Here is a 16472-nt window from a genome sequence, read left to right as displayed (position 1 = left end):
TTTTAAATTTTTTTTTTTTTTTTTGTGTGGAAGAGTGGGGTAAGGGGAGGAAAAGGGGATTAAGTGGAAGGCTTGGTATCAGATCACTTGTGTCGTAAAAAAAAACATAGGGGGAGGGGGGCTTTAAAAATCTTAAAGACTTTAATACTGTCATGCTAAGTAACAAGCTTGGAGAATTCAAAAACTCATCCTCTCTTGTGGCTAAAATCTACAAAGCTAGATATTACCTAGCTAGTAAAGGGAGTAATCTTTCATTTATATGAAGTAGTCTCTAGGGAACCAGGAAATTATTTTCATTTATATGAAGTAGTCTCTAGGGAACCAGGAAATTATTTGTAAGTGTAGCAAATGGAGGGTTGGAGTGGCACTCATATTAATATTTGGAGAAATTGTTGATTGCCAAATTCTCATGATGCTAAGGTTTCAACCCATCTATATTTACACCTTGAAAATGCTACAATGAACTCTTTGATGACTAATGATGGTTCAAAGTGGGATATCAATGTTGTGTATATATGACCTTTTTTCAATTGAGAGAGATGCAAGTTTGATTATGCGTATTCCTACCTCTAATAATAATCATAAGGATAAGTTGATTTGGGCCAAGGAAGAAAGTGGTAGATTCACTATAAAGAGTTGCTATAAAGCACTATCTGGTGATCTTCAAATAGAAGAGGTTAAGCACTAGACTAAGCTATGGAATCTTGATATCTCCCAATGTTAAAGTCTTTCTTTGGCAAGCGTGTTCTTATCTTCCCACTACAGATCAACTTAACATTAGGCAAGTCAACTTGTCAACAAAGCAATGAATCCCTTGCTTACATTTTTATGGATTGTGAGGTTACAAAGCAATGTTGGAACCTGTTTGGTGGGATTGTTTTACCGAATAACTTCACCTCTTTTGAAGAGTGTATGATGCAAAACTTTCATAATCTCAATAGTGGGAACTCTGCCTATTTAGCATGATTTCCTGAAAATTTTGGGGAGTTAGAAATGTGAAGATTTGACTTATTAGTTAATATTGACTTATTTAATCAGTATTAGTTGTTTAATTTCGTTAAAAAATTAATATAAGTGTTTGGTTAATAAGTATTTTGTAACTCCAAAATGCTAAAATTCAAAAGGCTACTCAAAACAACTTTTTCAATTAACTTTTTGAAAAAAAAAAATTTATATCACAGCTAACAACTAACAGCTAATTTACTAAACACATTTTTATAATTAGCTAATATTATCAATTAATCATACCCTCTAATCCAATCAGCTAACAGTCATTTACCAAACAGGGTCATAATCTTTCAATCCTAGCTAGGGCCATTTATGAGAGTGCAAAATTCTATTTGAGTGACTAAAGGAGAGCTACTGGGAATGAGGAGCAACAAAGCCAAGAACATCACTTTAAGGTAGAAAAATGGAGCAAGACCCTAGCAGGATGGTGGAAGAGTAATGTTGATACATCAATAGATAAAGATAGAGGAAAAATGTGTTTTGGCAATCACATCCGAATTGATCAAGGAATGTTTGTAGCTGGAATTGGAATCCCCTGGCCAGGAGTATCCACTGCTAAAGGAGTAGAGGCAGTAGCCATATAGGAGGTGCTCAGTTGTGCGTAGGGATTGCAATGTGCCTCGTCCCGTCGGGGATGGAAAAAAATTTCGGGGATCGGGAACGGGGAAGGGGAATTGTTTCAATTCCCCGCCGGGGACGGGGATACCCCTCCCCGCCCCATCCGATATAGTATTGATTTGGAGAAGAAATTGAAATTGGTAGAACATATAGTCTGGAATTATTCTATTTTTATTTTAAAAATGAAAGAATAACATGAAAGTACAATTTTACAGAGTAAAGTATCAGAAGGATCACTAGTAGTAGCAATTTGAAAGTCAGAAGATCACGGACAACAATTCAATCGCTAAATATAGATTTTAAAAATCATGTAAAAAAAAATGATACTAAATCTCTCTTATATCGCCTTCCTACCTGTCCTCTCCCTGTATGTTCTATTCAAAAAATCTCAAGACACGGGTTTACTATTAACCTATAACAACACCACACCAAGAAGTCAACACCACATTAAATATTTGTCACTTGTTTGTTAGTTGTTAAGGTAAGTGATAATGAGATTATGAAGAATCTTCCGTGGTCAGAAATCCAAAATTTTTCCTTCAATACTCTTCTTACAAGACATCCATCTAGTCTGAATCTTAAACTGGACATTTATCAAAATGTTGAGTATCAACAGAAGCTAAAAAAGTATCCTTTTAAGTTTAAAGGCAGTAGTTAAAGAAATGGAATCTAAAATATTCATAACCAAGATCAGACAAATCCTAAGACAAGAAAATGCTTATCAATCAACTTCATCACTAGTAATTGAGTACAAACCAGAAGCATAAAAGCCAATTGTCCCGTTTGGTTAAAATGAACAAGGCATATGACTGAATCAACATGTAGCCGGAATATAACATGCCAGAGACCAGCTTTGTAATTTCCAACTTGGTGAAGAGGAAAAGAAAATAGAGTAGAGGAACCAGCAGTCAGATAGGCCCTCCGGCTTCACTGCAAGCCTGCAAGTAGCAGAGCACAACAGACAGTTATCTCTGCACATGTGATCAGGAAAACTATGAAAAGGAAACCAAAGATGTAGTAGAACTGGTTCAGCCATATGGATTTCAAGATGAAAAACAGCCCCAAAAGGAAGAATGCCTCCAGCAAGTATAGATCGAAAAGGCAGGTTTCATATGATCTTATTCGTCTTTACAGGGATTTTTATAACCTAAATAACTGCCTACAAAGTACAAACACTAATGGAACTAAGATACCAAATGGAACAGCTCCAGAAGCTTGCTCCCCCAAGATCAGAGCATTCAGTACAAAGAAGACAGCAAAAAGAATTCCAGGAAACATGAAAGGTAATCCTCTTCTTCCATTCAAACATTTTGTATAAACACACTCACTAGATATATATTGCAAACTTTGTGTAGCTAAAGCTAGTTTCCCTTTATAATTTACCACATTACGTACATATGTATATGTATAATGTATAAGCCATCAAGAACAACTTAAAGCTAGATAAGAAAGAATGAAACTCATTTATCAATGTTTGAACACTTCACATTCAGTAAGAAATAAGAAGCATACCCTTTGTTCCCAATAAATTAACACTGCTGATTACTATATTAAGCAAATACAACATACAAATGAAAATTTTAAAGTTTTTCCAAGTTGCATTAAAGAGAATTGGCAAAGTTGACAAGCGCAAGAAGAAGAAGAAGAAAACTTACTCAGCAACGCAGGAGGAGGAGGAGCAAAACTGGAAAATACAACTAATCTTCAGTAAACTCATGTGGCAATATTTCCAGGGCTGCAAAATGAAGGGCAGCCCAGCAGCCCGGGCTCATCTGTTCGATACCATCATAAACCACAGCATAATCTAAACAATCTTTTGCATGCTATTTAAAAGAAAAAAAAAAAAAACCAGACAACAAACAACAAACAACAAACAAACAAAAGATTTAGTAAAAAAATTTAAAAATAAAAATAAAAATAAAAATTTTAAGAGATTATTTAACTTTTTTTTTACCGGGAAAATGTGGACCACTATGTTTCTTATCCCTCGGACCATGTGCGTCACTCTGTTGACTACTGAACTTGGTTTAGCATTTATGCAATCCCGGATCTCAGCACTAGCATGTCCTATGCTATACCACTTACAAGATGTGCTAAAAATATTACGAATATTCATAATTTGAAATGCTTGTACCAATTTCTTGTGAACAGCAGTATTGATACTTGAACTTTGATTAATCATAACCCGATGAAGCTTTATAACAAAGTCAATCAGGGCCTCCTTTTTATTAACATAAAACACCGGTGACCTACAAAGCATTTTTAAATTGTATTTGCTGAAAAAAAAAAAAAAAGGTTAGAACTAAACAAAGAAAAAGACAAAATCAAAATGTTTGAAATACTTACCATGCTGGGTTATAATTTCCCATCACAGCAAGTAGTAATTTCATGTCGTTTGAGAGTCTATTAGTAGGAATATTAATCCACCCACGGACAATTTGTGAAGCATACTCCATGGAAGATAAGTTTGGACCAATTTGAGGGTTGGGTGATATAAACCCAATCTTAAATTCAAAACTACCTCCAGACGTTTCAATCATTAACACATCTATAGGCCTCAATACAAAATCATCATTAATATGAAGTAGGGCATTGATCCTGTCTAACAACGACCTGCAAAATGTGGAAAAAAAATGTTAAACTAAATATAAATATTTATCTAAAAATAAATACCATACATATAACATAAAATAATATAAACAAACCTAAAAGGACGTAGAAATCGAGACTCGTCATTCAACGCAAGTATAGCTCTATTTGCCAAAGAAAAATAAGTCCTCATGTCGTGCTTAATAGGCTCCGAAACTATCAGGAAAAATCCCTGTTCATTTGGATTAGTCATACCATATATTTTTACCATTGAACAGTGACCTTCCCTGTAGCATTTAGAAATCAAATCATGATTAGCCTCTTCATTGCACAGCCTCCAGACAGTACAGGGTGATTGATTAGGTAGTTCCCCCTTAACATGCCACCTGTTACCTACTTCATTATTAATTTGAACAGTAAAATTCAACTCAAATGTTGTGCCAGCAGCAACAGTGGGCCAAACATGGTCTTTTATCAAATCTTAACACTTATCAACATAATCGCCTACCTACATCATTATTACAAAAAAAATAATAATAATAATTAAGAAACACTAAATTATCAAATAAAAAACGCACTAGCAAATAATCAATTTCAAAGTAAAAACAACCAACACTTAACCTCAAAGTTGAAAAAACTTTCCAAGGAAAAAGTTGATACGCACCCAAGGGAATGGGTGGTTTGCTCACGTAAAAAATTGAATCAATACAAGAAGGGAAATCAAGAAATCTAGACAACAAATCAGGCAAACAACACACAAATAGCTTAAATCATGGAACCTGACAGAAATAAATCACCTTCTCAATTCTCTCCTTTTACTATATTTAATTTTTGCATTGCAATAGAAATTGTAACCTCCTCGTGACAGTTTCCACAAATTCCAGTCAGTGAAGTGGAATTAATTCCAGTGAGTTCACTGGAGTTGAGTTCCAGTGAACTGGAATCAATTCCAGTTGATTCCAGTGAACTGGAGTATTCCAGTTCACTGGAATTCTTCAATTCCAGTTCACTGGAATATTTTCCAGTGAACTGAAATTCAAGAACCTGTTATAAATATATTCATTAGTGAACATTATTATGTAACGGACATTATGTCCCCACTTATGATTTCCGTTATAGTTGTATATTATATATATGCTTGTATCTTGTTTGTAAATAGGTTGATCTAATGAGAAAGATGACTCCCCTTTTCCGGGCTCTTATTGTCTCTATACACTTTGTATCTCTATTATCATCCACCGGTTAGGAGCTAACTGGCCAACAGGCACAACAACAAAATCTCAACACGTTATCAGCAGGCTCACGGTGAACAGTACAATTTTTTATAATTGCTAAACTATGCATTTCGTATATGTTCTTGTATATGCAATTCTTAGGCCTTTAATTGCCTAAACTATACTATTTGCTTCAAATTGCATATTTACTTGATCTGTATCTCTTTACATATTCTGGTAGTAAATCTATGCTGAGATTTATATGTGATTATGCACTTTTTTTTCTTCAAGCATGTATGCTTTTCGAAGATGGACATTAAAAATCATCCTCAGCAAAATTCCAAGCAACAAATTAATATGACTGTTTAAGCATAAAAATACACATTTTTTTTGCATATACTGATTGTCAAAAGTATTTATATATGCATATCAAGTAACAAATATTCTGTATATATGTTTTACAGTGTGCATAAAAACAAACGATGCACAATCCAATTTTTTTTTCTCAATTCAATATGGAGTTTATGATGTTTTTGAAAGAAAACAACAGAAAACACAAAATATATATCAAACCTACCGTTTTCTTTGTGTACACTCCTTCGATTCGTGTTCCACCGTCCCCCCCTTCACCGGCCATCGGCCGACTTCTTCATTCGACCGGCGGATCAGCCCAGCGGCGATGTGGCGTCCAACGGCCCCGATCTGCCGATTCTACGGCGGCCTGTGCGTCGAGGGCAGGAGGGGCGTCAGCGGCAAGAGGGGCGTCGGCGGCTGCCGGCGATGGTAGCGGCGCTGCTCGGCGGTCGGCGATAGCGGTAGCACGGCGCTCCAGCGACGGGCGGCTCTGCCTCTGCGTTCGATCGTGATTGTTCACTGTGTTTTCGCGGACGTTTCCGGCTTGGTCTGTTTTTGCAGACAATTACTTGTGAACAAGGGTTTTCTTTTCCCTTTGTTATATTGGACCCGGGTTTGGGCCTTTCTTGGCCCAGATCCGGAGTTTTCAAACACAAGGATTCGGCTCAACTTGAATTAAAAATATGTGCTTGGCCCTATTTCTACTTCTTTATATCCTTTTCATATTGGGCATGTAGTTTTAGGTTCCATTAATAAATCCAAATGATGGATTATTTTGTTAAGCAAATTAAATTGAAGCCTATTTCAATTATTAAAATCTACGCTAATTTAATTTGGGCTTAAAATCTAAGCCGTTATATATTTTTTTGGGTCCTTTTGTTTCAAAGCATTTGAACTAGCTTTAAATGTTCGACCCATTTGATTTCAGATTTGGGCTTAATTCTATCATTAACCCAAATCCTTAAAATCTTCTTCCATTTGTTATTTTGGGCCCATGTTTCTAAAGGGTAAACCCTCGTTTTGAGCTCACAATTGCAATCCTCTTGTCCAAATTTGAGAACATCTATTTGCCCAAATTTGATTTAATTTGTGGCCATATGAACCATCATAGTATTCTCATTGGTAATACTTATTTGCTATAGGTCATGAAGTGAGCTTCTAGAATATATTGACAAAGAGTTGGTATTTTATTCTTGGAGCATACCACAAAACGTGATATGGTTTTGCTTGGTTGCACTTGTTATTGCTAAACCTTAATTTATTTATCTATACTTATATATAAAAGCATTATCCTCCTCCAAAATTTTCCCGCCCAAACGTAGGGGCATTTTAGTAATATGGTAATTATTATTCTAATTATAATTAATTAATATTATTCTATCATAATATTAGTAATTATTTTAATCATAATATATTATATATAGTATAGAGGTAATTAGTTATTAGTAATTATGGTAATTTGTTATTAGTAATTATGGTAATTATTATGATAGTATATTTGTATTTTATAGATTAATACATATACGTGCATTAATGTAATACCACTAAAAAATGCTTATAGTAATTAATTATTATGATAGTATATTTGTATTTTATAGATTAATACATATACGTGCATTAATGTAATACCACTGAAAAATGCTTATGGTAATTAATTATTATGATAGTATATTTGTATTTTATAGATTAATACATATACGTGCATTAATGTAATACCACTGAAAATTGTTTATGGTAATTAATTATTATGATAGTATATTTGTATTTTATAGATTAATACATATACATGCATTAATGTAATACCACTGACAAATGTGTATGGTATAGATTTATTTATTTATTTATTATGGTAGAATAATAATCTATATCTATATCTATATAATAATAATATATAAAAATATATTAGTTATAATTGATAATAAACAAATAGCTATAATTGCATGGAATTCTATTAATTATAATTGAATTCCATATATATTATATTCCAATACCTATTTGTTTACAATTCCATTTATTTATTACCAATTACTAATTATTACCAAAAGACATGCTATTATTACGTTAATGGTGAAAGCATATGAATGGTAATCAAAAGAATTACCAATTACCAATTATTACCAATTACCAATAATAGCTCTGTCTCTCTCTCTCTTTATGGCTATAAATACAAGAAGAAACCTAGTCAACCACTGCCACCAATTTTAATATTTCTTAGTTCTGTTGTTTTTCGTTTGTGAAAGCATCAATGTACATAGGAAGAACCACCTTCTCCATAAAAGTGTGACATATTTACTGTTTTTTTTTACTATTATTATCGTATCTTTTTTTTTTTTGATTTTTTTTTACACTCATTGCAGGTTCTTATATTTTCCAATCACAAGCGATGGGGTTAATTGTTGGTAGCTTCAATTGTCGAAAGGTAAGTTAATTTGTCAAATAACTACAACTTTTATTCTAAGTATTAACTATTCTTTTTTAATTGATTTTTAACTATTATTTTATATTTGAAATCTTATATTTCCAGCTCTCTTGATCATTTAATTACAAATGCAGATATTTGGAGCTTAATAAGCAATGTGATGCAAATGATAATGGATCTGTTAAGAGATGTGAAAGTTGAGAAGCAATTAATGAAATATTTTCCTATTGAAATCCTAGACATTTTATGTTTTAGGGCATTAAAGATTTCAAATTTTAAATTTGTGTAATTTGTTTAAATCTTAACATTTCATGGTTTTACATTACTTTGAATATGTAGTTGTTTTATTCATTTATTCATACCATGTTCAGAGGTGAAATTATAGTTCAAAAAAATATTAAAAAAATAATTAACTAGAAAATAAACGGCACGGAATTTAGGTCATTTGAAAAAGTAAATTAATATTAATATTTGATTGAAAATTGAAAAAAAAAAGAAATTAATTTTTTTGACAATTAAATTATTATAATTATATTAATCATATTAATATTTATGAAAGAAAAAGAAAATGAATATATTAATATTTCATTGGAAATATAATTGGAAATTATATTTTTATAATTATATTACTTATTAATTATATGGAAATGAATATTAAAATCTTTTTATGAATAAAAAAGAAAATAAATATTACACATGAGAATCTGTTATTAATATTATGTTACTAATTGACACAGGAATCAGGCCAAATGAAAAAGGAGATTAATAATAAAAATTGACTATAAATTTAACATAGCTTTCTCTATGCAAAAATTAGTAACCACCAAATGACATATTAGCAAAAAATTATGAAGGAAAAAATAATGGAAATGAATATTTATTCCTTTTATGAAGGAAAAAGGAAATGAATATATTCATATTTCACTGGAAATATAATCGACAATTATATTATAATTATATTTATATTAATTATTTAGAAGAAAAATGAAATAAATTTATTAATATTTCACTAAAAATATATTCAACAGTTATATTTTTATAAATATATTCAACAATTATATTTTTATAATTATATTAATTTTTAATCATATGGAAATTAATATTAAATTTTTATGAACGAAAAGAAAATGAATAATACACGGGAATTTGTTATTAATATTTTCTTACTAATTGGCAAATTAGTAACCACCAAATGAAATATTAGGAAAAAATTATGAAGGAAAAAAGAATGGAAATGAATATTAATTTTTTATGAAGGAAAATGAAAATGAATATATTTATAAGGAAATGAAATATTAGGAAAAATGAAAATAAATATATTAATATTTCACTGGAAATAAAACACAACTTTCCATATGAAAAAAATTAGTAACCAACAAATGAAATATTAGAAAAAATTATGAAGGAAAAAGGAATGGAGATCAATATTAATTCTTTTTATGAAGGGAAAATGAAATGAATATATTTAAAAGGAAATGAAATATTATGAAAAACAAAATGAATATATTAATATTTCACTGGAAATATAGCATAGCTTTCCCTAAAAAAGAATTAGTAACTAACAAATGAAATATTAGGAAAAATAAAATGAATATATTAATATTTCATTAGAAATATAATCGGCAATTATATTATTATAATTATATGAATTGAATATTAATTAATTATATTAATTAATTAATTATATTAATTATATTAATTATTAATTATATTAATAAATAGTACTCCATAATAATTAATATTTATTAACTAGAAGGTTGAGCAATCATCTCACCAACTTTAGATGTCGTTGATCAAATTAATTAGTACACGTGTGACATGAACACTGCAGAAGGTCGAACATATTTAATATATAATAATAATAATTTTTGTATATACGAATTGATAATCCTGTTAACGAAAAATAATTAATTTAGTGTAATTGACTAATAATAATTGCCTAATAATTATTATGGTAATTAAGCTAAATATTGGTCGTTGAATTTATTTTTATACTCCGTAATAATTAAAGTTAAATTATTTTTCATTTTTCCATATTTATTTTTGTAATAATATAATTGCTTAAGTTATATTAAATATCGATATTTTTAAAATAATTGTAAACAAACAAGTCATATATTATTCAATTAATTGAGTGATACTTTTGCACTAATCTTATAATCAAATAAATGTACATGTTCAATATTAGATTTTTTTTAAAAATAATTTAATCTTTAATTTTTTTATCTAAATAAATAATACAAAAATTTATCCGTGAATCGCACCGGTAATTGGACAATTATTTGCTCTAATTCAAGCAAAGAAAACATCAGAAAACATAATCGATCCAACCAATTTCATCAATTGTGCTATATAATATTCGATGTTATAATTTATATAATTTGTATATCGATCCAAATATTTTTAAAATATTATAACAAATTCATTTCGTGCAACGCACGGGCGAAAATACTAGTTGTGATAACAATTATAGAAATCCCTGAAGGATTCCCTTTCTAAAGACACAATTTGACTGACTTCAAGTTTCAAGGATTTTAAGTCAGTGACTGAATCTGAATCAGCTATACACAAAATTGTGTCTCAACTTAAGTTGTGCAACAAGGATATTTTCTTTGACACGAGCTTGTTTTACAACATCCTTGCCCTCCTTGCAAATAAAATATGTACACTAATAACAGTACATGGTCAAAGATTATAAGAAACATCATGCGCCTTCCCCTCCCACTTGCTAGCTGTAAAGCTGTAATTTTATAATGCATGTCTAGTTGACCATGCGCCAGTGCCCAAAGCACACATAATGTTACCTTGTCGTGTAACGCCGAAAGGGAGGTAAGGCCAAGATAAAAACGACAATAAATTCCCGAAACCGGCTACAATACATAATAATCCAACTACTCTGGGCAACCTCATTCATAGATAACTCTATCCCAATAGCAAAGTATGCTTCCCGTGTGGGTACACAACGCACTGATCACATGCGTACCACACCCCCGAAGAATTTTGTTGAAACATACATAGCCCACTATTGAGTCCAACTAAGTTGCATTGCCTGAAGCAAATGCTATTATTGGACATATTGATAAGGTTCCTTTTGTGAGCTCCGGTCGAGCCTCACTTTTACTCAACCAGTTTAAAGTGACATTATGTCAAATAACAATGCGTGAAAATACCTTATCATAACCTCAAATTTATATCTATCCTATAAGTGATAGGTTCTTCCTCTATAAATTACAACAGTAATTCTGTTGCAAATATTTTGAACGGATGCATGATCTGTGAAGATCAATATCCCTCAATGGTGATAGTTCATCCCGATAATGAATGATCATTAGTAAGATCATTCTGGTAATAAGAAGAGGAATAAGAAATTAAAATATATTTTCTCTCGATGTTGTATGCATCTGCGTCAAACCAAATTATCCACATAAACGTATACGACATTCATTGCTTTAATTTTCTTAAAGCTATTTTGGCACGCTTGAGAAATCATACCATACTTATGAGTATCATTTGGTTTGCCAAAATGTTGTGATTAGACCCAACCAGGTATTGATGATTTTGGGGACATCATACTTGATATATTTTCAACTCTAGCTCACTGCATATCAGTATCAATCCCCCCCTTCAACCTAGTACGTATAAACATTTCCCATTCTGCGTTCCTATTCTTAGTGTGCAGTCAAATTGCTATATCACCACCATTTGCGTATCTTTATGGGCTATAACATTCCGTCTGTTTACATAGAGCCCATGATAAGGAATCAATAGATACGCTGACTGCATACTGAAGATCAGTTTCACGGCATTAGGGGAGATATACCCAAATTTAAATGCCGAGAAATCCCATTAAATGGAATGATCTTCATTATAATCCATGTACTAGTAAAATTGAACTAGAAGTTCAGAAGATAATCTATTTGCAATATTAGCAAATAATCTGCCAAATATATATAGCGATAACGTATATATACACTGATCATGTTGATCAGAAAAGAGTGACAAGGTCCCATAGATAACCCCAAATTGGACCAAATATATTTATTTCAATACTCCTTGACACCAGAAGTGTAGGAGATCTATCGGTTTAAGAGATATGAAACATAATGCTAGCAAAGAAGCATTGTCACTCTTGTCCTAAAAAGAAATTATGTCCTGAAGACATCTGTCTAGAAGACAAAACCCCTAGTAAGGTGCACCAAACAAACATAATACTAGGGATGCGGAACAATCATATCTTAATACTTGGGAAATGTCAATGACCTGATTAAAAATTATCATGATTTTGGGAGAAAATTATACAGTTGTCGACAACACACGCCTATATAATTGCTCATTTAAATAAATTGGATCCAGATGAGGTGCCAGATGCATCCTCATTATTTAATATTTAAAGGAGCAATTAAGGCAGAGCTCGACTCGCTAAAACAGATTCTCTTGCCAATACATACACCATTGAATAATAACCTTGTTGGTTACAAATGAATGTTTGTACCAAAGAGAAATGAAAACAATAAGGTGATATAATAGCGAGTGTTTGTAGCATATGGGTTAACGCAGAAACCCTTGATTAATTTTAATCAAATCTCCCATGTATGATCACATTAAGTTTCGCTATATAAGATAATTGGCAGAATAAACTTAGATATGCAGCTAATAAACGTCATGACCATATGACAGTAAGGTCTTTGGACGATATAATCATATTTTGATTGACATTGTCCTTACAATGAAATCAACTATAGTTTCTAATGCCCTAAATATCCTCTAGTATCTCCAATTTAAAATTTGTGGGACAAACCAATGTGTGGTTTTCTCATAGATCACTTGGTAATGATTGCCTTTGATCTCCATTCCAAGTTAGTTATGTGCATACATTCTATCTCCACTGACTTATGGGAGGATAATAAAAGTGTGTTTTTAAGTAGGTATGGTTAAGGAATATTGACTATATTCAACCTACATAGGCTCCAGAAGAGTCACGAGATCATTGTATAAAATGTTAACTTATAGTGACAATCTTGAAGATTGTCATATCATCTCCTCTACGCTCATTTTGAAACAATTATTCTACTTTAAGCAATGTAGAAATCGAAAATTGTTATCTTCAGAGGGAGATGTTGGACTACATTTATTTAAATCAATCCTGAAGATTGGGTTAGTCCTAAAAGGACCAACAATTGTACTCTTTTGTAATCTATATACCATGTACTCTTTTCCTCACTAGATTTTTCCCATTGGGTTTTTCTAGTGTGATTTTTAACGAGGCATGAATATAATATAATAAACGGGGAGAAAGTTGCAAATAAATACTTAAATAGACGAACCCCGAAATCCTGAAGATTATGCCCTGAAGGCTTATGATTGCACTTTTTTTCCCTGGCTTATGATTGCACTCTTTTTCCCTTAACTAAGTTTTTCCCACCGGGTTTTCTTAGTGTAAGGTTTTTAACGAGGCAATCAAGAAGGTTGTTGTCCTCAGGGGAGCAACAACATACACATAAATTATTGGTCCAGAAGACCACCAAATCTTGAAGATTAAACACAGAAAGTTATGCTGTACTCTTTTCCTTAACTAAATTTTTCCCACTGGGTTTCTTAGTGTAAGGTTTTTAATGAGGCAACTATGACTATACATGAGTTTATAAATATCATATACTCTTTTCTTCAACTAGATTTTCCCACGTGGTTTTCCTAGTGAAGTTTTTAACGAGGCATAAAAGTATTGAATATATCATTCATGTACCATGTACTCTTTTATTGTCTAGGTTTTTCCCACAGGGTTTTCCTAGCAAGGTTTTGATGAAGCAAGATTGTGAACAAATAATGTTCAAGTGGGAGTGTTATAAATATATTCATTAGTGAACATTATTATGTAACGGACATATTTATGTCCCCACTTATGATTTCTGTTATAGTTGTATATTATATATATGCTTGTATCTTGTTTGTAAATAGGTTGATCTAATGAGAAAGATGACTCCCCTTTTCCGGGCTCTTATTGTCTCTATACACTTTGTATCTCTATTATCATTCATCGGTTAGGAGCTAACTGGCCAACGGGCACAACAACAAAATCTCAACAGAACCTAAATTATAGTTTGCATTTTACTCAAATTCAAATATTATACTCAAATTCAAGAACCCTAAATCAAAATGGAAAAATTAAAAAACTTAAAAATTCTAGATCAAGAACGATTAAAAAATCCCAAATGAAAAATTAAAATATCATAATCATACCCTAAAAGCCTAAATTCAAGAACCCTAAGGTGTAAGTCAGCTTAAGAAAAGATTACCTCAATGTGTTAAGAGGAAGACGGTGAGGTGCTGGCTGAAAATAGTGGCCAGCCGGTGCCGGTCGGAGAGCTGCTGGGCTGCTGGCTGCGTGCGACGTGCGTGAAGAGCAAGGACGGTGAGGTCTCAGGTGGGAGATGCGTGCGAGTTGCGACAGTGGGAGTGGGAGTGTGCGACAGAGAGAGGTCTTCCGCCGGTTACTAATTTACTTTGTTATATTTTATATATAATATATATATAGAATTTTTAGCACTTTTAGTCCCACGACTATCGTGGTACTTGCAGGATTGGTCCACGACTTTCAAACTTTAACCGCCGGATTTATTTTTCGGCAGAAAAAAGACCATTTTTGCAACAAAAACAATAGTCGTGGACCAAAATTGCAAAGTTTAAAAGTCGTGGACCAATCCTGCAAGTACCACGATAGTCGTGGGACTAAAAGTGCTAAAAATTCTATTTAAAATTTGCATGCTTTGCCTTTTTTACCCCCCTTTTAACATCTAATCCTAAATGCTGCGTCATTATTGTCTCAATCTGAGCCACCCAAACCCCATAATCCTATGGCCACATTTTGTCCACAGTTTTTATTTTAAGGGTGTTTGCATGTGAATGCAACCCATATATATATATATATATATATATAATAGATTTGAATAATATAACATAATTTTAATATTTTAATATTTCAAATATTTTGTCTGTGGTACACACACCTGAATTTTTAATGGGATACTTGGAGATGTACACACCATAATTCTTAAACGAAATTAGAGTTTCAGGTGTACCAAAACATACCATGACTTTGAAAACTGGTTCACCGGTCATGTTGATGAGAAATATTGACCATTCTGTTGGTTTGTATAATGGTACTAGACTGATAATCACTAAATTATTAGTAGGCCATGTTATTGAACGATATACAATGCTAGGGTCGGATCGGGTTACTATCCCTTTACCTAGTCGTCTTGTTAGTTTGAGTTAGAGAGCTCAAAATACATGACAGTGGGCCATAGGTTCCTGACGATGGTTTGAGATGAAGGGTATGGGCTATAACTCGAACCTTTAGCTTGGTAACCTCTTACCCATTGTCCCATGAATTGGGCTTAAAGATTTCAACCAACAAGCAAACCCGTAAAAGGAATTAATCTCTTAACTGGTTGCATGCAAAATGACCAATAAAGATATTATTATTATTATTATTATTATTATTATTATTATTATTATTATTATGTAAAGTTTAATATTTTATGTTTTATATAATAATAATAGTCATCATCATAAATACTAGGCCTGGGCAAATTGGGTCGGTTTACCCGAACCGAACCGAACCGAGCTGGTTCGATTCGGTTCGGTTTTAGACCGATAAACCGATCGGTGCATATAGTAGAGAAACCGATCGGTTTTTTTAAAATAATATATATATATATATATATATATATATATATATATATATTATAGGCCCGGACATTTCGGTTCGGTTTGGTTCGGTTCTAGACCGAAAAACCGATCGGTCATAGTTATGTATAAATCGATCGGTTTTAATATATATATATATATATAATTTTTAGCACTTTTAGTCCCACGACTAACGTGGTACTTGCACGATTGGTCCACGGCTTTTAAACTTTGCAATTTTGATCCACGACTATTGTTTTTGTTGCAAAAATGGTCCTTTTTCCGCCGGAAAATAAATCCGACGGTTTTTCCGGTAATTTTTCGCTGGAAAAAAATATCGACATATTTTTTGTCAATTTTTCGTCTAAAAAAATTCCCCTTTCAAATAGGATTAAAATGGGAATTAACATTGTTGAAAACAATTTCCCTTTCAAGCACGAAAACATCGATTGTCATATTTAACATGTCATCTATTGCCGAAAAAAACTAATTCATTTTTAAAAAAACATGTGATCGCGTCAGTCTGGACTCCAAAATTATTTTGATTTTGGTGAGCTAATTAAAGTTAATTCTAAAAAGGTGAA

General features: G+C 32.0%; 2 protein-coding genes across 6 annotated transcripts in view; one reads left to right on the top strand and one right to left on the bottom strand.

The window, feature by feature from the left end:
* The window catches only part of LOC115996525, a 140857-nt gene that overhangs the window by 52003 nt on the left and 72382 nt on the right, over positions 1-16472 (top strand). The gene's annotated exons all lie outside the window — the stretch shown is intronic.
* LOC115996526 lies at positions 2141-6339 on the bottom strand. 5 transcript variants are annotated; one of them, XM_031235784.1, is made up of 6 exons: positions 6007-6339; positions 4332-4723; positions 3973-4239; positions 3581-3902; positions 3282-3449; positions 2141-2564 (listed from the first exon to the last, which is right to left on the bottom strand). In XM_031235784.1, exons 2-5 carry the CDS (start codon positions 4484-4486, stop codon positions 3324-3326), a joined length of 870 nt encoding a protein of 289 aa, XP_031091644.1. In that variant the 5' UTR covers positions 4487-4723; positions 6007-6339; the 3' UTR covers positions 2141-2564; positions 3282-3323. The 5 variants fall into 5 exon arrangements, with proteins under 5 accessions (XP_031091644.1, XP_031091645.1, XP_031091647.1 ...); XM_031235785.1 differs by having other exon boundaries at positions 4332-4719; XM_031235787.1 differs by having other exon boundaries at positions 4332-4611.

Source organism: Ipomoea triloba, chromosome 11 (assembly GCF_003576645.1).
Source record: "Ipomoea triloba cultivar NCNSP0323 chromosome 11, ASM357664v1".
NCBI classification, from domain to species: Eukaryota; Viridiplantae; Streptophyta; class Magnoliopsida; order Solanales; family Convolvulaceae; genus Ipomoea; species Ipomoea triloba.
This window is presented reverse-complemented; position numbering and strand designations above follow the sequence as displayed.

What these genes read in the sequence shown, in the direction of transcription:
- LOC115996526 (XM_031235784.1), bottom strand. Translation starts at nt 4,486, where the DNA reads ATGGTAAAAATATATGGTATGACTAATCCAAATGAACAGGGATTTTTC. An exon ending in CGATTTCTACGTCCTTTTAG is followed by an intron (nt 4,240 to 4,331) that starts GTTTGTTTATAT and finishes CACATTTTGCAG; the next exon opens with GTCGTTGTTAGACAGGATCA. An exon ending in TAGTGGTCCACATTTTCCCG is followed by an intron (nt 3,450 to 3,580) that starts GTAAAAAAAAAG and finishes TCTTTTAAATAG; the next exon opens with CATGCAAAAGATTGTTTAGA.